At 59.1% G+C, this 20793-nt stretch overlaps 2 protein-coding genes across 12 annotated transcripts in view; one reads left to right on the top strand and one right to left on the bottom strand.

The window, feature by feature from the left end:
- Positions 1-1408: 1408 nt before the first annotated feature.
- GAS8 (growth arrest specific 8) overlaps positions 1409-20793 on the bottom strand; it is a 32808-nt gene continuing 13423 nt past the window's right edge. For 6 of the 10 annotated variants that reach the window (XR_009559959.2, XR_009559964.1, XR_009559956.1 and 3 more), the window contains 6 exons: positions 19481-19690; positions 17839-17904; positions 15350-15555; positions 10365-10520; positions 4553-5480; positions 1409-4021 (listed from right to left, as the gene is read on the bottom strand). Coding sequence is in view for 1 of the 10 variants with exons in the window: in XM_060288692.1 (XP_060144675.1) it covers positions 15406-15555; positions 17839-17904; positions 19481-19690 (426 nt within the window). In the remaining 9 variants the exon portion in view is untranslated. Of the gene's footprint in view, positions 4022-4552; positions 5481-10364; positions 10521-13890; positions 15556-17838; positions 17905-19480; positions 19691-20793 lie in introns of those variants that run through there. The other 4 variants (XR_009559961.1, XR_009559963.1, XR_009559960.1 and 1 more) reach the window with 4 other exon arrangements.
- LOC115848614 (5-hydroxyisourate hydrolase-like) lies at positions 12184-15120 on the top strand. Of its 2 annotated transcripts, none has more exons than XM_030849426.3 (4): positions 12184-12499; positions 12869-13008; positions 14274-14409; positions 14864-15120. In XM_030849426.3, exons 1-4 carry the CDS (start codon positions 12440-12442, stop codon positions 14951-14953), a joined length of 426 nt encoding a protein of 141 aa, XP_030705286.1. In that variant the 5' UTR covers positions 12184-12439; the 3' UTR covers positions 14954-15120. The 2 variants fall into 2 exon arrangements, with proteins under 2 accessions (XP_030705286.1, XP_030705285.1); XM_030849425.3 differs by having other exon boundaries at positions 12827-13008.

Raw genomic sequence — 20793 nt, 5'->3', positions numbered from 1 at the left:
CATAGTGGGTCAATTCTCAGCTCTGCCCTCACCAGCTGTGTGACCTATGGCAAGGTGCTCAACCTCTCTGTGCCTCTTTTCTAATCTATAAAATGGGATGGGAGCGCCAGCCTTTTGGTTTGATCGATAAGCACAGGCAGAATCTGGCACAGAGGCTGGCTGAGAGGGCAAGCCCCGCCCTTTGTTATTCTCTCCCTGCCCACGTCTTCCAGGTCTTTAGAGCTGGACAAAGAAGGGGCCACTCAGGCACTGGTCAGACACAGCTGCTTCACCTGCAGACTTAGCTGCCCTGACGAGGAGGTGAGAGGTCAGGATGCTAAGTGCGGGCAACCTCCCTTCCCACCGCTGCCCTTCCCGCTGAGCCTGGGCAGCCCCAGGGCCCCTCTACACACAGTCACCTCGGAAAGGCGGCCCTCGCCCACACCTGCTGAGAACGGAGTCTGGAGCCGCGCCTGCAGGAACCGGACCACCCGTGAGTCTCGGAACCTCTCCTGCCCCCCTGCACACAGTGTCCTCGAAGCCCACACTGCAGCTTCTCTAACGCACGTGCCGTGTACCTGGGCCTGTGTGCTTCAGTGCAACGGTGTCACCACCTTGAAATTCTTAACTGTTGAATATTTTATCCTTCAACTCACTTTTTCTAAGAGAAGTTGGTGGAGAATGGGGCACACTGTGGGCAGAGCAGGCCCGCACAGTGTGGGCTCACAGCTAACGGCCCCGAGGCCCCGGGAGCTCAGGGCTCCCGTGGAGCCAGCAGCGCAGGTGCACAGGCTGCACGTGAGGACGAGGTGGCAAGAAGCCTCTCCCGCTGGGTAGGTGACGGTACTGACAGCTCCAGGAGGCCACGCTGTGCTTAGACCCAGAACTCAGTTCTGGTACAGAAAGGAGGCCCCATCCTCTCCTCTCTGAACAAGCTCCCTGCCCCTGAGGGAGCCCTAACTTGGCCCAGTCCTGTTCCCACCACAATGGGTTCAGGAAGGCCGAAGCGGGGAGCCCAGACCCCATGACTGCGAACAACGGCCCTTAGTCCCCCTCCCCGTGCAGGCTTGGGAAGCATCTCTACGTGAACCACGTGGATGTCAATAACAAACAGCCACTATTACTGGCTCCCTTCTTTCATGCTTTTATAAGGGAATCTGTGTGTCTGTGGCTTTGTTTCCCTATGGGAAGAGAAGCACCATAACCTTTCCATCTTCTGTGGCTCTCAGCAGCGGCCACGGGAGGGACGGAGTTGGGGGTGATGCCGGCAGAGGGGCTTCGACTGAAATACTGTGGGGGAGGGGCCCCAGAAACTTCCAGGGGCTTCTCACCTGCACCTCCCACCAGAGGTGGCCCTCGAATCCCCTGCAAGGCTGAGCAGTTCAAGGCCTGCCCCCTCCCCTCCCCTCCCCTCTGGCAATAAACCCCATTCCTCGTGAGGCCGCCAGCCCCCAAGACGCCCCGAGTCCCTGGCCCCCATCATCCGCGGCCTGCACAGAAGATGGATGACCTGTGTGGTGGCGGCGATGGTGTGCGACCCCACAGTTCAGGCGCAAACAGGCACTCCGGCCTCTCACCCAGTCTCGGCTCACCTCTAGCAAGGGGGCTGGCGGCTTATACACCCTCCCGCCACGGGCAGCTGCGTGCTGAAGGGGGGCTCGGAGGGATGTGCGCCGCCTGACACGCGCTGGGCTCGGCTCGGGACGCCTGCAGGGCCTCCACCTGACACTGCGGGTGCCCTGGATGGCCACACAGGACACCAGCAGCCTCCATCACATGTGCCGCTCTGACCGCAGTGGCCCCATGGCTGTGCCAGCCCCACCGGCCTGCTGCTCTACCGGGACCCTAGCTGAGCAGGTGAGCGCGGAGCACAAGAGGGTGAACTGGTCTTTGGCTGCCAGACTCCGCCTGGTCGGCCACTAGCCCAGCCAGTACCTGAGGCAGAGCTGCGTGTGGGGAGGGTGTCACCCACAGACGCTGTCCTCAAAGCTCAGGCCCCTGAAAACTTACCAAAGAGGTTCCCTTAAGTTCGTTTTCAAAAGTAGGAGGCCGTTCATCTATCACCCAGAGAAAACTCCTGTAACATTCTGAAATATGTACTTTAAGATCTTATTTTGCAAGCTCTCGTGCTTGATGTCAACAGCTTTGCTGTTTTTTTCTTTTTCTCGTTAATATGCAGGTGCTTAGAAAAAAAAGAAATTTAGAAAATACAGAAAATAAAAGCCACTCATAATTGTATAGGCAACACCAATTAATGCAGCATCTGGTCACCACACACAGACACATGTGCACACACACACAGGAACACACGTGCACGCTTTTCTTCTACGAAATCTTTCGAGCCCCCATCTTACCTTGTCACCGGCCTCTGTTTTTGCTCACCAAGACGAGCCCGCTTTGGCCTCGTGACCGGTAGGTTTCCATGCAACTCAGAAGCAGGCGGGCAGCAGGGGCTGTGAGGGGTGGGCACCGCCCGGCCCAAAGTGAGGAGACAAGAGCGAGCGCTTCTCCTCCGGGTGCAGTACCTTCAGGGGCCACTGGGGGAGACACCGAGGAAGAAGCCTCTCAAACGCCTTCCCTTCAGTTTCCATGGTTACAACGTGCCCCGCGTCCCGGGGTCGGACGGGGGTTTAACAGACCTTCTCTTGTTGGACATGAAAAGTGTTTCCAGAGAGAATCTGTCGAGATCTTGGCCAGGCTTGCTGCAGGGTTACCCATGTGGTGCATTCGGGGCTCAAGGAAGTTCTGCAGCTTCCCGGGTTTAGGGCTAAAGCACGCCCCGCCCTCACCCCTCCCGCGGTCACTGCATCTTCCCCTCCAGAGGAAGGTGTCTGGGACTATTAACTGCAAAGACACTGCCGAAGAGGACAAAGGCCATGGCTGGCCCGGGCTGGGGTGCTCCCTGGGGAGCAGAGGGGACATGGGACACTCACTGCTGGTCTCATCTGTCCTGCGTGCTTATCGTCCTTCTCCGTGATTGTGCGGCTTTCTGCCCCCGGGGGGGCTGCCAGCGAGGGGCTCCCGAGACGCTGCAGGCTGGGGTTGGCGGTGGGAATGCTGGAGGCCAGGAAACCCAAGACCCTCCAGCAGGTCAGTGCGGTGTGGACAAGACCTGGCCTCACTGGATGGCTAGGTCCTGTCCTTCGGGACACCCGCTCTGGACCCCCGTCGGAGGTGTGGATGTTTCCCCGATGCCCACCTTGGTCTCAGGAGGCAGAAGAGAGACTGGGTTATCCCTCCCACCCGCTGCCCGGAGAGTCACAAGGGCCCCTTCCCAAACAGCCGGAGCAGGCTTAGCAGAGGGAGCGCTGGGGTCTCACAGGGTCACTGTGGAGAGGGATTTACTCCTGACCAGGATCCTTCTTTGCTGGTTCTGTTTCTGTGTTGTCTTCACACCAAATCTCACAAGGACAAGGCCAGGTTTTTACAGCATCACTGGCCCAGGGGCCAGCGAGCCTCCTTATGGTGTGTTTGTTACAGGCAGGGAGACAGGGCGGCAGGGCGGCTGGTGTGACGCTCCCCCAGGCGAGAGAAGGGACCACACTAGGTTGTGTCTCCTGCGGGGTTTCAGGGGTGCTGGCAATAGGGGCGGCCACTCCTTTTCTAAATATGTCAGACAACCGCTGAGTTCTGAAGTTATTCATGAAACTTTTTTTTTTTTTTTTTTTTTTTTTGCAGTACGCGGGCCTCTCACTGCTGTGGCCTCTCCCATTGCGGAGCACAGGCTCCGGACGCGCAGGCTCAGCGGCCGTAGCTCACGGGCCCAGCCGCTCCGCGGCATGTGGGATCTTCCCGGACCGGGGCACGAACCCGTGTCCCCTGCATCCGCAGGCGGACTCTCAACCACTGCGCCACCAGGGAAGGCCATGAAACATTTTTTGAGCACCTGTTATATTGCAGGTACCACACATGAGAGTTGCAGAGGTGGAGGTGGGCAGAGCTGGGTGTCAGGAACCAGCTCTACGGTCGTGGAAGAGGCTGGGGATTCCATGAGATGCCGGCTTCTGATGGCACAGTAGACATCTTCTACCACAAATATTAGCTGCAAAGATACATAATAAAGAGAGAGGCATGACTCTTGCAGCAAAAATAAGGGTGTGGGGTGGAGGAGAAGGTGGCAAGAAGGGCTGAGCAGAGAGAACAAGCAGGTCCTGTCACTCCAGTGGTAAGCGTGCAGGACCCAAGCCACCAGGTCAGCTCGGTCAAGTCCCTGCTCTGCACTTAGTTACCATGAAGCCCTGGAGCCTCCACTTCCCCTGCTGTTGGGTTGGTACAGGAAGTTCTCAGCACAGTCACTGCTGCCATCCATATGAGGCTGAGGGCCCTCTACAGGTGGTGTCCCGTCCAGCAGACCCTCGGCCATACCCTCCGAGCCCAACTAAGGCCCAGATGAAGCCTCACTTCGCTGGGTGGCCTCACTGGGGACCCAGGTCCCCCTCCCTGCTCTCACTCCAGGACGCCCTCACCCACAGTCAAAGCGAGTTCGTGGCCAGGCCCACACTCCACCCCTGAGTGGGGAGAAGGAAGGGGCTGGGGGGCAAAGTGCCTTCAGGCAAGTGGTGCAGGAGCTCACCCATCACCCCTCGTGGTCCGTCCCTGGGAGCGTGGTCACGGGTCACGTGCAGCTGCAGTGCTTCCTGTGAGGACGCAAGCTCTCTGCCGTGAGCACTGAAGCAGGAAACCCTGAGTGATCTTTCCGAGGCTGGAAGACTCCCCGGTCGTTGGGACGAGAGATAAAGCCAGAAAGTGGGTTCTTGCTGGGACGGGCCTTCTCTAGACCCAGCTTGGGGACAGCAAGCGTGGGACAAGGGGCCCCGTGGAGACTGTGCAGCCGAGTGACAAGCCCACGTTCACCCGGCGGGAGGCCTTTGAGGGGTCTGTGACGGAGGAAGCCCACCCCATGAGACAACAGAGGGTTTCAGGGACACACGGCAGCAAAATCAGGGGAAATATGAAGACTCTGGGAAACTAAAGTACGAATATCAAAGAAACTCTTACTGCCCTGAAGGTTCCCCCTGACATGAGCGGGGGACAGCTCCAGGACTGCAAAGGTTTTTGTGGTTTCAAGCAGCAGAGACCCTGCTCCACAGCAATGGGGCTGGGGGGCTCGGGGGGCCACAGGCAGAATCCCACAGAGATGGGTCGACAAGGGCCACAAAGCATGGGGGCCCTTCGGGGATCGTGGGGCTGCTGTTGTCCGGGGTCGCCTGCTGGCGGCCGCACCCCTGCCGTGTCCCTGCTGCTCACAGACCCTCCCCCGCGGCTGCTCTGGCCCCATTCCCTTCATGCTCCCAATTCGTGCCCCTGAAAGCAGCAACCTGACTGACTGCTCCTGATTCCGGGGCCAGCAGGACTCCCTCCAGCTCTCCCTCCCCAGGCGCCAGCCTACTCACAGACTTGGCGGCGCCCCAGCAGCTGCTTGTCCGGAAGCTTCTGTTGGTCTCACGAGGCACCACAGGCAGCACTGCCGTGTCCGTATACCCATCGTTTCCGACCGACACCTGGGGATGGACGCTGAGGTTCACGGGAGGTACTGGGCATTTCGTAGCAAAGGGAGCTGTGAGAGGATGTGCTCTGTCCCCTCCTGGCCTGCGACCAGCAGCCACTAACGCTTCCTCCTGGGCCTCCACGCCACTCACCAGGCAGCACAGCCTGTGCTCGGATCGCCCTCCTGACGCGCAAAGCCATTTGGGGTCCTCTCCGTGGACCAGACACCAGAGGCTTGGTTCTAGCAACCAGGACACACTGCCCCGAACCCGTCGGCCCAGCCTCACCACTTCTCTCCCTCTGGTTTGTGTGCTCAGCCCCAGCTCCCGCAGCGTGGCCAGGGTCCAGACAGTACTCCCCTGACAACGGTAGGGGAAAAGGGAGGACAGAAGGGACCCGAGAGCAGTGCGACAGATGGAAAGATGGGATATAGAAGACAGCCCTCCCCTCAGCCACCTAACAGTTTCTCAGCCCCTGAAGTTAATGGTGCACAGGGTTCCTATAGTGACAGTCACATCAAAGGATGACGTGAAGATTTCTGAGAAAGTAAACAAATCATTTGGGAATAATTATAAGACTTTGGTGAAGTGTTTGAGCTGCCACTTACATCACCTGATGCAGTTTTGTTATCTTCATAGTGAGTAGACTAAAAAGCGAAGATATTTAATTTTAGAGTCTTTTTAAATACATTGATTTACTATTTGTTTATTTATTTTTGGCTGCCTTGGGTCTTGGTTGCCGTGCGCAGCCTTTCTCTAGCTGCAGCGAGCGGGGGCCGCTCTTTGTTGCGGTGCACGGGCTCTAGGTGCACAAGCTTCAGTAGTTGTGGCCCGTGGGCTCAGTAGTTGTAGCTCGCGGGCCGTAGAGCACAGGCTCAGTAGTTGTAGTGCATGGGCTTAGTTGCTCCACGGCGTGTGGGATCTTCCCGGACCAGGGCTCGAACCCGTGTCCCCTGCACTGGCAGGTGGATTCTTAAGTACTGCACCACCAGGGAAGTCCTTAATTTTAGATTTTATATTAATTTGTTTGGTCGTGCTGGTTGTTAGCTGTTGACACCATCAACTCTTCTCCCCTTTGTCCCCACAGGAACCTCTGCAGATGGCGATAAGGATACGAACAACATGGCCACTCCCTACATCCTCAGGCAAGCCCCTCAGTGCCACATCACAACACGTTCACCATCAACCAGCACAGGGGAACCATCGGTGTGCCCACTGCTGGGCTGGAGTGACAGGTCAGGGGTCAGGAGGGGGCCACCCAGTGATGCAATCAAATCTACATTTGTCCCAGCTGGTGAGGCACAGACACAACCCGATCAGAACAGGCACCAGCGGTAAAGACGTAAACATAAGACATGACGCCATAAAACTCCTAGAAGAGAACGTAGGGAAAACATTCTCTGACATAAACCATACCAATGTTTTCTTAGGTCAGTCTCCCAGGGCAATAGAAACAAACATACAGACAAAAAACCCAAACAGGACCTAATCAAACTTACAAGCTTTTGCACAGCGAAGGAAACCATAAACAAAACGAAAAGACAACCTACACAATGGGAGAAAATATTTGCAAACGATGAGACCTACAAGGGCTCAACTTCCAAAATATACAAACAGCTCATACAACTCAGCAACAAAAAAACAAAACAACCCAATCAAAAAATGGGCAGAAGACCTAAACAGACATTCCTCCAAAGAAGACATACAGGGGACCTCCCTGGTGGTCCACTGGTTAAGACGCTGAGCTCCCAACGCATGGGGTCCGGGTTTGATCCCTGGTCAGGGAACTAGATCTTGCATACCACAGCGTAAGATCCTGCATGCTCTAACAAAGATCCCGCACGTGGCAACGAGGATCCCGCGTGCCACCAAATAAATAAATATTTTTTAAAAAGAAAAGGAAGAAGAATACATGAAAAGATGCTCAACATCGCTAATTATTAGAGAAATGCATATCAAAATTGCAACGAGGTACCACCTCACACCGGTCAGAATGGCCGTCCTTAAAAACTCTACAAATAATAAATGCTGGAGAGGGTGTGGAGAGAAGGGAACCCTCCTACACTGTTGGTGGGAATGTAAATTGGTGCAGCCCCTACGGAGAACAGTATGGAGGTTCCTCAGAAAACTAAAATAGAACTACCACATGATCCAGCAATCCCACTCCTGGGCAGGCATATGTCCAGACAAAACTATAATTCAAAAAGATACATGCACCCCTATGTTCATAGCAGTACTATTCACGATAGCCAACACATGGAAGCAACCTAAGGGTCCACCAACAGATGAAGGAATAAAGAAGATGTGGTACGTACATACAATGGAGTACTGCTCAGCCATAAAAAAGAATGAAATAAGGCCATCTGCGGCAACATGGATGGACCTGGACACTATCATACTCAGTGAAGTAAGTCATACAGAGAAACACAAATACTGCATGGAATCATTTATATGTGGAATGTATACATGACACAAATGAACCTTTCTATGAAACAGAAACAGACTCACGGACATAGAGAACAGACTGGTGTTTGCCAGGGGGAAGGGCTGGGGGAGGGATGGAGTGGGAGGTTGGGGTGAGCAGATGTGAGCTTCTGTATACAGAATGGATAAACAACGTGGTCCTACCGTACAGCACAGAGAACTACATTCAGTACCCTACGGTAATGCGTAATGGAAAAGATTATTTTTAAAAAAGAATGTACACATGTGTATAACTGAATCACTTTGCTGGGCAGCAGAAACTAACACAACACTGTAAATCAACTATATGTCAATAAAAAAATATATCAGTTAAATAAAGAAGAAGACACCAGCCACTCAGAACAGACACTCAACCCATGAGAACAGACCCCAGACCAACTGGCACATGGACCAACCAGTCAGAAGAGGCGGCTGCTGCAGGCGGGGTCCTCCTGGCGCACACAGGCTGACGGTGAGCCCCGGGCGCAGTGAGCCCTGAGGGATCCCCGGAGGAAATCAGAACTGTACCCACAAGCCCCCTCCTCTAACTGGCAAAACGAAGTGGCTCTGCCTGCCACAAAATTAGACCACATCCCCTGGTGAAACCGGAAAACATTCCTGGCATCCTGACCCCAGAAGTGGTGACCACATAACTGAAGGGGTCCCAGGACCCCCCAGTTTGGTGCTGGGACTAGGAACATGTTGATCAGATCTCAATCCAGGGGAAGTCTCCTCCTGGGTCAGTTTTGGAAGGGGGTGGTATGAATTTATCAAAGTCTGCTTCTCTGCTGAGTGGTGAGCCAAGATGAGCCCTGAGGTGTGCCTGACAAGACAGCACCCGGGAAGCTAGTCACTTAGTGGAGGGAAGGCCCCCCACATTTGGTGCATCTGCTCTCTGGCGGCACCTGTGGTCCCCGCGCTGACCACCACGTGCCTGTGTGCCGGCAACCCCCAAGCTGAAGGCTTGTGGTCGCAGCCGTAATCACAGGCACCAGCAGCACCAACCCTCCCATCCTCGGCCCGACCTCGAAGTCCAGCTGAGGCCAGCGGATGCCTCGTGAACTATGTTCTACGGTGGCCCATGCGTCGCTGCTGAGCAGCAGTGTCATGATGCAGGCCGGGGGTCCTCAGCCTGGCGGAACATTAGAACCCCCTGGGACTCACTGACCCACAAATGCTCCCTGTCCCAGGGCGAGGGCAGCCAATCCTGGACCAGGCAGTGACCCGAACGGGCACACGGGTGCAGAAAGCAGAGTCCACGACACAGACAAGGTGCGGTTGTCCCGGGGCAGGGAAGGGGCCTCATCTCTGGCCAGAGCTCTCTGATGCCCCGGCTTAAGACTCAGGAGGCTTCGGGCACAGGGGTTGCGGTGGGAACAGACTCGGAGCTGCTTCGGAGACGTGCAGCGCAGGACACATGGGTGAGTGAAGGACAGAGGCAGCTTCCCGTAAAGAAACAGAGTGCACAGGCTCGGGGTGGAGGAGAGCCCGACGAGGGCTGGGAAGCAGGGCCTGGAAACCGTGCCTCTCTCTCTCCCGCGCTCTCTTCTTTCATGTCTGCCCTCTTCATCTACTCAACTCCCGCTCTGCAGCCTGACGTCTCTGCCCGTGCGTATCTGCACACTCCTGCTGCCCATTCATTCAAGGGATACCGATGTAGCACCTACCTCTGGCCAGGTCCTATCCCAGGCACAGGAACAGCCTTGACGAAACAGACAATAACCCAGGTCCTTGGGGAGCTGAAATGCTACCGGGGGCCAAATGCGCCCCTCCTGCGACCCCCACCCCTGGCTTCGCCTTCCTCAGCCTGCCGGCAGGCCCCCTGACCTCCAGCGCCTGTCACCCTCTGGCACCGCCCATCGTGTGGCCTTCTCAGCTCATAGCACCATGTGAAATGGCCTTCCCCTCGTCACCTGTGTCGCCTCAGTGTACCTGGCGATGCTCAATATTTCCTCAGTGGAGGAAGGTCCCAGCTGCCCTCATGGCCCTTCCGCTGAGTTCTGACACAGCGGCCTGGAAGGACTCCCGGGGTGGGGCGTGGAGTAGGGGCAGGGGCTCGGGCACCCTTGGTGTCATAGCGCAGCTGCAGTGCCTCAGCGGGGCCCCAGAGGCTGGTCCCACGTGGGCCTCTCCAGGGGCTCAGGGTAGGGCGGGGACCTCCCAGCGCCAGCACAGACCCAGACGGCGGCCCGACCGGCTGCCTTCTCCCTAGGACAGGAGGACGGGTGACCCTCGTTGCTGCTCAGCGTCTCGGCCACCCGGGAAGAACGGTCAGTTCCAAGGTACTGAGCACCCTGTGTGTAGTTATACGTTTTACCTGCATGATCTCAACTCCCTGAAGCAGAAACGCTTTGGGCTACCCACCTGGAAAAATCAACGCGAGTGCTTTAAAATCACTGCACTTAACACAATCCAGACGCGAAAGGCCCCACCCACCTGCCAGGCGGTCCAGCGGCAACTCCAGGGATGCAGCTTCTTTCCTCCTCAGCGTGTGTCTTCCTTAGGGCCTCTGTCTGTCCGCCCGGGGCCGGGGAGGGGGCGGGGCAGGGGGGGTGGGGTGGTGGAATGCTCCAACTCCAGCATCACACTCACCTGGTCAGAAAGGAGTGGGGAGGAGGGAGGAGCTCAAGGCCTGTGTCTGGTCTCTTTTTACAAGAGGCCCAGCAGGTAGACGTGCACTTTGTTCCCCCTCCTGGCAGCAGGGTCACAGCTCGGGGTCACGCGGCGAGCACGGCATGGCTGGCACTGGGCCTATTAGGCTGGACCCCCATGCCTACTCTTAAGCAACCCACTGCCCTCCCAGAGGCACAGGGAAGGTTCCAGGTGAAGCCTGCAGGCTGGGGAGCGGGCCCTAGCAAGGCCCCAGAAGGAGCTGTGACGACGCCCTGCCCTGCCCCGCGCTCTCCCAGAACTAGGTTTTCTCTCGGGGCAGAGAAGGACGGAGGGGGTAAAAGGGCACCCTCCAAAAAAGGTTTGATTGTTGTTTTTGTCAGCTTGACATTTGAGACTTCAAGTGTCCAAAGAAAGGCTACAGAATGAAAATAATCAACGCTTGTCGACACTGCTTGTCCCAGAGGTGGACCTGGTATCGTCAGTCTTTTGTGTACCGCACTAGAAAATATTCCAGTACTTGGCCTCTCTGTGCCTCAGTTTCCTCCTCTGTAAAAAGGGGGCCCTAATAGCTGCACCCCGAGCTTGTGATGGTGGTAAGTGAGCTTTGCCCTTGCAACGGGCTGAAAGCTACCGGGATTTAAAACCACGAAGCGGCACACGCCTCCCGCCCCGGACCATCCACCTGACACACAAATGGGCCTCACTCTTTTCACTGGGCTGCACAGTTGCTGTGTGTGGCAGAGTTCATCTATTTAACTGTCCCCCGTGGGGACAGTCTGGTTGTTTCTGGTCCCGTCCCCATGGGCGTTTACCAAAACAGGTGTGTGTCTCTTTGGGGCCACCTCCTAAAAACGTGAGCCCTGCCAAACGTCACATGCATTTAAATCTCAGACAGACATTTCCTGATTGCCTGCAAAGCACTGTAACCAACACCCAAGTGTCGCTAGAAAGGTCCCCTTCCCCACCTCAGAGGGGTGTGATCCTTAACGTACAAACTGGCCCCACTCACTATCCAAATAATTAGAAAAGGCTCTTTAGCCACAAGAAAAATGACTCCACATCGAGAGCAATCCAACCCACCAGGCAACGTCACCCAGATTTTAAACACAGAACGCCCTTATCTTTACTTATACATTATATACAGTCGGTTCCGTGTGTACATCGTGAACTATTGCGAAACAATGATGGACTCGTGCCCGTCGGCTCAGCCTTGTCTCTTGTTTCCTCACTTCTGCATAGCCCAGACCCTACCCTGTCAGTGTGCCGGGCCCCTGCTCCTTGGGGGTCGAGGGCCAGAGCGGGTAGGAGGAGGGGCGGGCAGTGCGACCGACCACACGGGCCATCCGTCCCGCCTGAGGCACCACCACGTGGCCTGTCGGGGCTACCATCAAATTCCGACCTTCCCAGGGAAGAAAACAAGCTACACCGGTTCAGGGGCTCCCGGGGGTCGTCAGGCTCGCCCTGCGTCGCCCAGCGGCCGAAGTGGACCTTGGCTGGACCTACCCGCCCCGCCAGAGCCCCACCCCCTCCCCGCGCCCCTCCCCATCCGGTCCCGCCCAGCACTCAACCCCAACGTCCCCGAGCCCCGCCCCCGCCCCGCCCCGCCCCGCCCCCCAGGGCCGCTCCACTTCTGGGCCGGGAGGAGCCTCCACGGTCCCAAAGGTTGTGCACCCCGATCGCCTACCCCTCCGCTCCCCCCCCCCGTGAAGCCCCCTGGGCCCCTCCAGGTGGGCACCGAGGTGAAGCCGCTGCGAACCAGACCGGCCTCACCCCTCCCTGTGGTTCCGCCCCGAGTTTGGTCAGACACGTGGCCCCCGGGGCCAGGGAGGGGCCCGGGGAGGTTCTGGGGGTGGTGGCAGCGTGGTGTCGCCACCTCGCCAACCCCAGTCCGGCCCGGCATGAGCTCCGGAGTCGCCCTGCGGCTGCGGACACTCCAGCGACACCTGGGCTCCCCGGAGGTAGGGGGACAGGCCCGAACTCGGAGCCCCTGAACTCTCCTCCACCTGGGGCTAAGGGGACAGAGCTGAGTTCCGGGAGAAGAACCCCGTGTGGCCACCCACAGCCGGCAATGACTGAGGGAGAGGCCCCTGGGTGTGGAGACCCCGTCAGTGCTGGGGGGAGGGGGCTGCTGGGGGAGGAGGGGGACAGGTCAGCGACCTGCATGGCAGTGTGTCACCGCAGCCTGCGCGGGCTGCTCGGCAATTCCACCCGCAGCTCCTCACCCAGGGCCCAGGGGCAGTTTGGGACTTTGTCCCCCGGGGCTGTTTACACGGACTCCGCTGCAGGTGTGGACACAAGGCAGCTTCCCTGTCCCTCTCGTGGCCCAGGGCAGAGGTATGGAGCCGGGCAGCAGCCCGCTGACCACCCACGTACTGGACACTGCCTCAGGGCTTCCGGCTGAGGGCCTCTGCCTCCGTCTGTCCAGGCTCGAGGACCATGGCCAGCAGTGGACCGAGCTGAGGAAAAGGTAGGAGGGCGGTCTGGGGCAGGATTTGAGTCCAGATCACCTCCCCGCCCCACGCCAGGGCAAGGGGTGCGGGCCTGGAGGGCAGGGAGCAGGGCTCGCCACAGCCGGACAGTCCCCCTGCAGACTCTCGGGGCCGCGCTTTCAACAGGCTGCGTAGTCCTGGTCAGGGCCACAGAACGTGCTGGGACAGCTCACAGCCCAAGTGCCCGCTGCAGGGGGAAGAGGGGTGTGTCTCTTCCTGCAGGCTGGGCCGGCCGAGGCCTGAGGTGGGACCTGAAGGGCCTGGTTGTCACTGACTGACGGGTGGCCTGTGCGGGGCAGCAGGCGGGCACTGGACGTTCTCTATATTCTCACTGCACCCGGTGTGCAGACACCACAGGCACCCCTCTCCTAGACTGGGGGGCGAGGGGGGACGGCTGGGGCAGCAGGAGGTGTCCGCTGCCTGGCAGCGCTACCCCTGCCCCAGGCCCAGGCTCTGCTGGGGGACGCCCAGCCCAGACTGGCAGGTGTCATGGGTCAGCTGTGAGCAGTTTCCCCCGACCCTCCCGCTGGTGTGGGCTGGTTGGCTGGACCCCAAAGGTTCCAGGCCTGAGGGTATGGAGCCTTCAGAAAAGCCGGGGGTCCAGGCCCCATCTGCGCTTGGAGGAACACATGGAGTCCAGGGCGGGGGGCGTACAGATCCACTCCCAACCACACCCCCTAAACTGCGCTGGTAAATGCCACCCTTTCTGATCACAGCGCAGATGCTTGCGAGCACGGCTGCAGGTGCCGGGGGCTCCGAGGGAGCAGAGGCCCTCAGGGCCTCCACTGGTGCCGCTGGAAACAGGCCACCACGCGGATGGCGATTTGGGTACAGTCACTGAACCAGAAAGCCACACGCAGTATATTAAACAAAAAGTACACGTTATGAAACAGTGTGACTCGTACAACCCGTTCTTAAAGTTTGCAAATGAGCATGTTTACACATAGAGAAAGTCTGAAAGGTATACATGCCAGATATAAAGCGATTATTGCTCACGGGGTAGATTGTGGGAGCTTTCTCCCTTCTGCTTCTCTGTGATTTCTCAAACAGTGCGCAGTGTCCCTGGGCTGCTCCAGAGCCCCAGGTCCTGGAGGCTGTCCTGCTCCATAGCCGCCCAGGCCCGCTCACCCGAGTCCCAGTCAGGCTGCGGGGACATCGGAGGCCGGTGGGCACGCAGCCCCGGGGGACCCAGGCCGGGAGCTCCTCAGCCCCCTCTGCAGGGACCCCCCCTTTCTCTCCCCAGCTACACGGACCCTGACGGCCGCTGCCCTGGGCTCCTGCTGCCAGGCCAGATGAAGGCGGGCACCTACAAGCTGTCCTTCGACACTGAGGGCTACTGGCAGAAGAGGGGCCAGGAGAGCTTCTACCCGTACGTGGAGGTGAGGGCCAGACGGGTGGAGGCCCATGACTCACCGTGACCCGCAGGCCGGCCCTGCGCCTCCACTACCTCGCACCTGCTTTGGGCTCCCAGAAGAAAGGGGTGCCGGGCTTGACCACGTCACACCCGTCCCTGACCTGCTCCGGGGTCAGGCTGACTCAGCCCCTGCGGACAGAGGTTCACCCAAGCCCCGTCCAGCTCACTGTCCCTCTTCAGTTGACCTGTTCGGGCGGGACCCCTTGGGAACCTGCAGGCCCAGGGCCCCTCAGATCGAGTGCTTTCTCTGGGGAGGACCCAGCCACACCCACCACCCCCGAGCTGGCCCTGGGGCTCCTGCCCCCCAACTGCATCCCCAGGTCAGCCGTCTGGGCTGCTGAGTCCATGGCAGCACTGAGGCCAGGCTGAGTGCGCTCCATGCTGGCCCCTGGCTCCCCCGGTGTCCCCTCTGCCCGCAGGTCGTTTTCACCATCACAAACGAGACCCACAAGTTCCACGTGCCGCTGCTGCTGAGCCCGTGGTCTTATACCACGTACCGAGGGAGCTAGCGGCTGACCGGCAGCCGGCCTGCGAGCCCGGACCCGTCACCACGGCAGGCTGAGCCGCCCCCGACCAGCAGGGCAGGCTTGTTGCTCACGGGCACCAGGGTCACACTTCCCGGGGACGTTCTGGCCCCGATTCCCCAGTGGCAGCTGTCACTCGGGCTTCAATAAAGTTGCTGCTGGCATCTGCGAGGCGGCTGCGGTCACTAGGCACGCTCGGCTGGAGCTGCCCAGCCCCAGGTGGGATGGGGGCGGGTGTGCGCACAGAGCTGGTGGGCTCGGGGAAGGGGCCGGACGGCATCGTGGGCCCTGGGGGCGCCTCTCCACACAGCCACGCAACAGGACACGCAGCACTTGTGAAAACCTTCATTTGCTGACGACGCACGTCTACAAAACGAATACCTGCCGTCCTCGGTGCGTGAGGTGGGTGTCATCCGGGCAGTGGCCCCGGGCAGGGGCTACGTTGGGGTGCCCACGAGTCCTGCAGGGCCCTGGCCCAGCGTCTGCCCGATCACGGCCGTCTCCAGGGGCTTGAAGCCTACGTTGTCCAGGGGGACCCCAAAGGCCAGGAGCTTCGCCTCATAGGTACGCAGCAAGTCATTGTGGGCCTGTGGGGACACAGAGGCCTCAGGGGAGGGGTAGCCGGGGCTAACCCTCGCTCAGGCCCACCCAGCCCCTTGGAGAGCTAGCCTTTACCAGGTGCTCACTACACCAGACCCAGACCCTCACACGCTTATTTAAATTTGAGAATCTAATTGGCTTTACTCGTGGCAGCATCCAATCTAGTAAGCGGAAGGGTGCTCCGAGGAGCTATACAAAATGGAGGCTTTCATGGGCACGGGAGGGTGGGACAAGGAAGTTAAAAGGGTGGGCACCTTCCCTTAGGGGAGGCAGGGGGTCTTAGGCAGATCACCTCCCACTGCTGATGGGTTTAAATTTCCACTCTAGGGAGAGGCTAAAACTTCAATCAGGTATTAAGTCTTGGTAGGGTTCACATAAGCGACTCCGTTTAGGACCTGTTGTTTCTTTTTAACAGTCCCCCCTTTTGATCAAACTCTTAGCCTGAGAGATATCAAAATTTTAAGGCATTAGTGCCGCTCACAGCTTTTGCTGATTCTGTTTGGGTTTTTGTTTTTGTTTTCCCGAATCTCTGGGATTCACAGGTCAAGACTTTGGGTTCACATTTTTTAAGTCCGTCATTCCCCACGTCTTTTCCAATATTCCAGTCTTAAGGAGATCATTTGCTTGGTGGTTAGTGGCTGCAAACATGCATTTAAAGCTTTTGGGAAAACATAATGCACCAGGAGTATGATTATGATTATTATAAGGAGGACAAACCCCAGTGTTTGGAGTCCTCAAGACCAAACCAATCAAAGGCCCCACGGAAGGGGCCATCCTTTTAAGCCAAGTGACTTGCCCAGGGGTCTTATGTAGCTGAGTTTCCACCTCCGCACAAGAGTGGGTCCAGATGAGCCGGTGGTGATGGCCATGCACAGACACCTCCTGGCTCAGCTGGAAGACAACCAGAGGCTTTCCTTCTGTCGAGAACAACTCTGGCCCGAGTCTGAGGACTTTTATCGGGCACTACCCAACCACTTCATGTGCGGGACCTCGGGTAACCCACAATGGAAGATGCCCCCACCATCCCTGTTTCACGGCTGGGGAGACTGAAGAGGGTGTGCACTCAGAGCAGGACTGTGGTTTCAGTTCCTAGTCCCTTGCAAGCATTTCTCACTCAGGCTCAGCATCCCTGCCTTCTCAGGGATGACCCCCCTGCCTTGTCTACTGGCATCTATTCCCTTCCCCCATCCCAGAAATGCCGAAATCTGGGCAACAGCGCTGGCAGGGCCAACACAGACAGGGTTTCTGTGCCCCCATCCTTTAAAAGCAGATGTTTTTAAAAGGGCACATTTCGCCAGACGGTTGCAAGCGTTTGAAGAGCTGATGCATGCTACGTGCTCAGAGCCTGGCCTGACGCAGAGCAAAAGCTCAAAGGGGCTCCTTGTCCCCGGCATCGGCAAGACAAGGTACTGGGAGCTGAGAGCAAAGGGTGAGCCAGGGCCGGGCTCCAGCACGACTCAGGGGCTGGGCCCTGGCCCTCACCCACCTCTGGGGTTCAGCCCTCCCCGCAGTCAGATGTGGGTTACGGAAATTCCCCCAAGAATGCATATAAGTATCAGGGGTTCCCAGAGCACCTGGGGAGGGCCCTGTGGGCAGGGAAGGCCCAGGGGACTTGGTCGCCATGGAGCCCAGTGCCCATGACGGGCACTGCCTTCACGCTGGGGCTCCACAGCCCAGGGCTCACATCTGAGTCACGCGCGCGGGGTGCTCGCCCTCGGGAAGCGCGTCTGCAGGCAGCACTGTGTCTGCGTCCCCACGGGCCAAGCACTGACAGAGCTGCGGGCTCAGCCACAGAGCTGGGGACGCTGGGTGCAGGCACAGACGGCACCAGGGTCAGGGCACTGCACTCCCCAGCTGCAGGAGGCCTCTGTGTGGCTTTCACCAGACTCAGAAAGGCCTTGGAAGACGTGGATGTGACTCTGAGGGAGCAGAGACCCCCCCCGCCCCAAACCGCCCCAGAGGCCAGGGTAGCGCCGTGGCACCAGAGCAAGGGCCGGACAGGGACACAGGGACAGCCTGCTGGACAGGACGCCACGCATGCACTGGGCAGGCCCCATCAGGGACACCAGGACAGCGTCGGAGCCATGCGGATGTACTCCAGGCCACCTGCAGGCCAAGTGACCCTGAGCAGGCGCAGACGGCCTCAGACTGTGTCAGCACCCAAAGGTAAAGATCAGGTGGGGTCCTGGGTGAGGAAGGGGCCTGAGGGAGGGGTGTGGAGCCCCGGGCAGCTGGCAGAACATGGGGGAGGGGTGGGGGTCTCCTCGCACCTTGCAGACCCGGGCCAGCTCGTACTGCAAGTCCTTGATGGTGCTGTTCTTCGATTCCAGAACGTCCTGAGGAAAGGAAGGTGTCAGGACGTCCACACGGGGAGCGGCTGGTGTGGAAAGGTCTCCAATGGAGACAGATCTGCGTCCCCGTAAGGAAGCTGCCCAGAGGGTGAGAAGGGGCAGCCTGGCCTGCTTCTGGGGCCACCCCGGCTGCCAACGCCATCCCAGGGAAAACCCCCTCGATTCCCCACCTGCCCTGCCCTGGCCCCCAGGCACAGCCATGGTGACTGCCATGGACGGCCGAGTTTTTATCCCCTCACCCTGGTCGCTGGCAGCACTGGGTCGCTGGCCCAGCTGCAAGACCGGCTGTCCTTCCCAAGAGGAGAGCAGGAAAGCCCTCCTCCCCTTTGTGATCCACACACAAGAGGGACAAGAACAGAGACGAGCCCCCAGACTCAGGACATGGTGATGCCAGCCCAGACGAGGCCCCACCATGAGGCTGCACTACCCCAGCCCCGAGAGCCGAGCCTGGGTAACTTGGGTCCTCCAGGCACTGCCACCCACTGAGCCAGGGCCATCGCTCCCCTGTGAGCAAACACCTGGTCTCAGCCAGAACCTTGGGCATGACATCACCTCGGACCCCAGCCCCCTCCTCCACTGGTGATGAGTCATCCTGTCAGCCCTGCCCACCCTCTCCTGCCCTCCTGTTGCCATCTGAGGCCTGTAACCTCTGTGTGAATGAAGAGTAGGGGCAGACAGGGCCCTCCAGCATGGAAGGACCTTCCGTGGAGTCACGGAGGCCAGCTGTGGTCTGTGTCCGTCTCCTAGACCCCCAAGGAAACCATACCTGGGGCCACCTCAGGCCTGGCCGCTACAGGTCACCCAACTGGCCAGGATCCCAGAGCCAGGCCACGCTTCCCTAGCAGCACCAAAGACCCCTTGTCCGTCATCACCCGTTCTCTTCTGTGGCACGTCCCACCCAGGTCAGGGAGCAGAGGGACAAGGCCAGTTCCAGGTAAGGTCACCGCCAGGGGCATCAGGGCTTCTGCCTGCTGAGCCAGCGGCAGTGGCAACTGCCGTCCTGAGTCCTCAGCTCACCCTGCTGGCTTGTGGGCACCAAGGCCTCGTCTGTCTTTTTACTGCTGTGCCCCATGCCCAGGACAGTCCCAGCCCAGAGGAAAGCCACACACGACTGCAGACTCTCGAGTGAACAGACGCTCCAGCCTCCGTTCAGATGTGACTCCCTCTGGGAAGCCTTCCCAGCAGCCGTCACAAAGGCCACCCACGGCCCTGCATTCCCCCTGCCACGGCCTCAGCCAGCACATCTCAGTGTCCCAGGCGGACGGCGGCCGTGGCCTTGGCTGAGAGGCTAAGCTGGAGTGGGCAGTGGACTCGGGCTCGAAGGTGCCGGGAGGCGAAGGAGGGGCCGGGGAAGGCCTCAGAGACACCAGGGCAGAGCCCGGGAACCTGGGGAGCCCGATGGCTCACACAGGCCTGGGCGCTCGGGCCAGCAAACCACAACAGCCCCTCCCCGAGGTGAACTGAGACTCTCCACTGAGGGACGGAGGCTGGAGCACAAGACAGGAGCCCTGACCGGAGCCCAGGCCGCCGGAAGCCCCTCCCCGGGGCCCCTGGGACCGACCTCCAGCTTGTGGGACACGAGGGTCAGGGCCGCAGGGTCCAGGTTGGAGGCCGCCAGCACCTCGTTGAACTGCACCTCCTTCTTCTCCACCGCGGTGGCCAGGGCCTGTACCTTGCGCTCCAAGACGAGGTTCTTGAGGCCCACCTTCTGCTGCACCTCCAGGATGGCTGCGGTGAACTTCCGGTACAGCCCGTCCCGCTCCTGCTGCACCTGCGGGATGGGCCCGGGCTTCTCACTGGCAAGAAGGCCCTCCCGGCTCTGCCCCGAGGCCACGGCACAGCACCTTCACCAGCGCCCGGCCACGGGCAGGTGGGTCTGAATCTTCTACGCTGCCTGAACCCCACTCTGTGACCGAATTAGAGGTGTGCGGCTGTCCACATCATGGGCGGCAGGAGGAAACACCTCTGGGAAGGTGTCTCAGCAAGCCACAGGGACCCTAGTACGAGCTGCACAGACCCCCTGCCCTGGGTCTGGGCAGCAGGCTCGGGACCTGATCCTCCCCGTGAGGTCCAGGGCCTCAGACCCAGCAGTGTTGGGGTGGGGGCCCCTTGGAGGTCCACTCCCTCTGCCAGCCCCAGACCCTGGAACACAGGTCTAGAGCGAGCACTGGAGCCACCCACCTGTCCACCAAGGACAGTGTCCTTTTCATCTCCTTTAACTTTTAACTGTGCACCATTAAACAATCAAGACTGAGCAGGGGTGTAAAAAGGAAAAAGTAAACGCTCCTCAACCCCACTTCCCAGAGGCCACCATCTGAGCATTTGCTGGGACTCCTTCCAGAATGCTCTGCACTGCCGTAAAAACACATCACTGCTAGGAAGAGGAGAGGGCTGTGCTGAAACCCTGTAGGACCGTGTCTTTCTAACTACAGGATCGTATTCTCAAGATGTGCTTCGATCCAGTCCCCGTCCTCTGCTCTTTAAAACGTGACGAGTCTGGTTTCTTAGGGGCGCTGCCTGCCTCCCCTGCCGCAGACGACATGCAGACAGAAGAGAAGGTGGTAGAGTCCCCTCCCCACTCACGCCACCTTGCAGCGGGGAGCCGCGTCTCCCTGGTTGCCTACGGACCCTCCCCTCAGCTGCCCTCAGCCTCCGGGACCCTCGGAGGCTCCTTGAGGATGACTCTTGCTCTGACCGCTTACGGGATGTCCTTTCCACTGTCAGTCTGCGGCCGTAGCTGTGCTAACGGCTCACACAGAGGGGGCGGCTCTGCCCTCGGCCAGGCCCGGGGCCAGACCCCGGGACCTGCAGGCAGGGAGGGCCATCTCTGCAGAAAAGCACGTGCAGTGAGACATCTGCCTGCCACCCAATCAC

This window comes from Globicephala melas, chromosome 19 (assembly GCF_963455315.2).
Source record: "Globicephala melas chromosome 19, mGloMel1.2, whole genome shotgun sequence".
Classification (NCBI taxonomy): Eukaryota; Metazoa; Chordata; class Mammalia; order Artiodactyla; family Delphinidae; genus Globicephala; species Globicephala melas.
The sequence above is the reverse complement of the archived record's forward strand: the minus strand, read 5'-3'. Positions and strand labels throughout refer to the sequence as shown.

Coding starts and splice junctions, on each gene's coding strand:
- LOC115848614 (XM_030849425.3), top strand. CDS start 12,440: ATGAGCTCCGGAGTCGCCCTGCGGCTGCGGACACTCCAGCGACACCTG. Junction 12,500..12,826: donor GACACCTGGGCTCCCCGGAG/GTAGGGGGACAG, acceptor ACTCCGCTGCAG/GTGTGGACACAAGGCAGCTT. Junction 14,410..14,863: donor GCTTCTACCCGTACGTGGAG/GTGAGGGCCAGA, acceptor CTCTGCCCGCAG/GTCGTTTTCACCATCACAAA.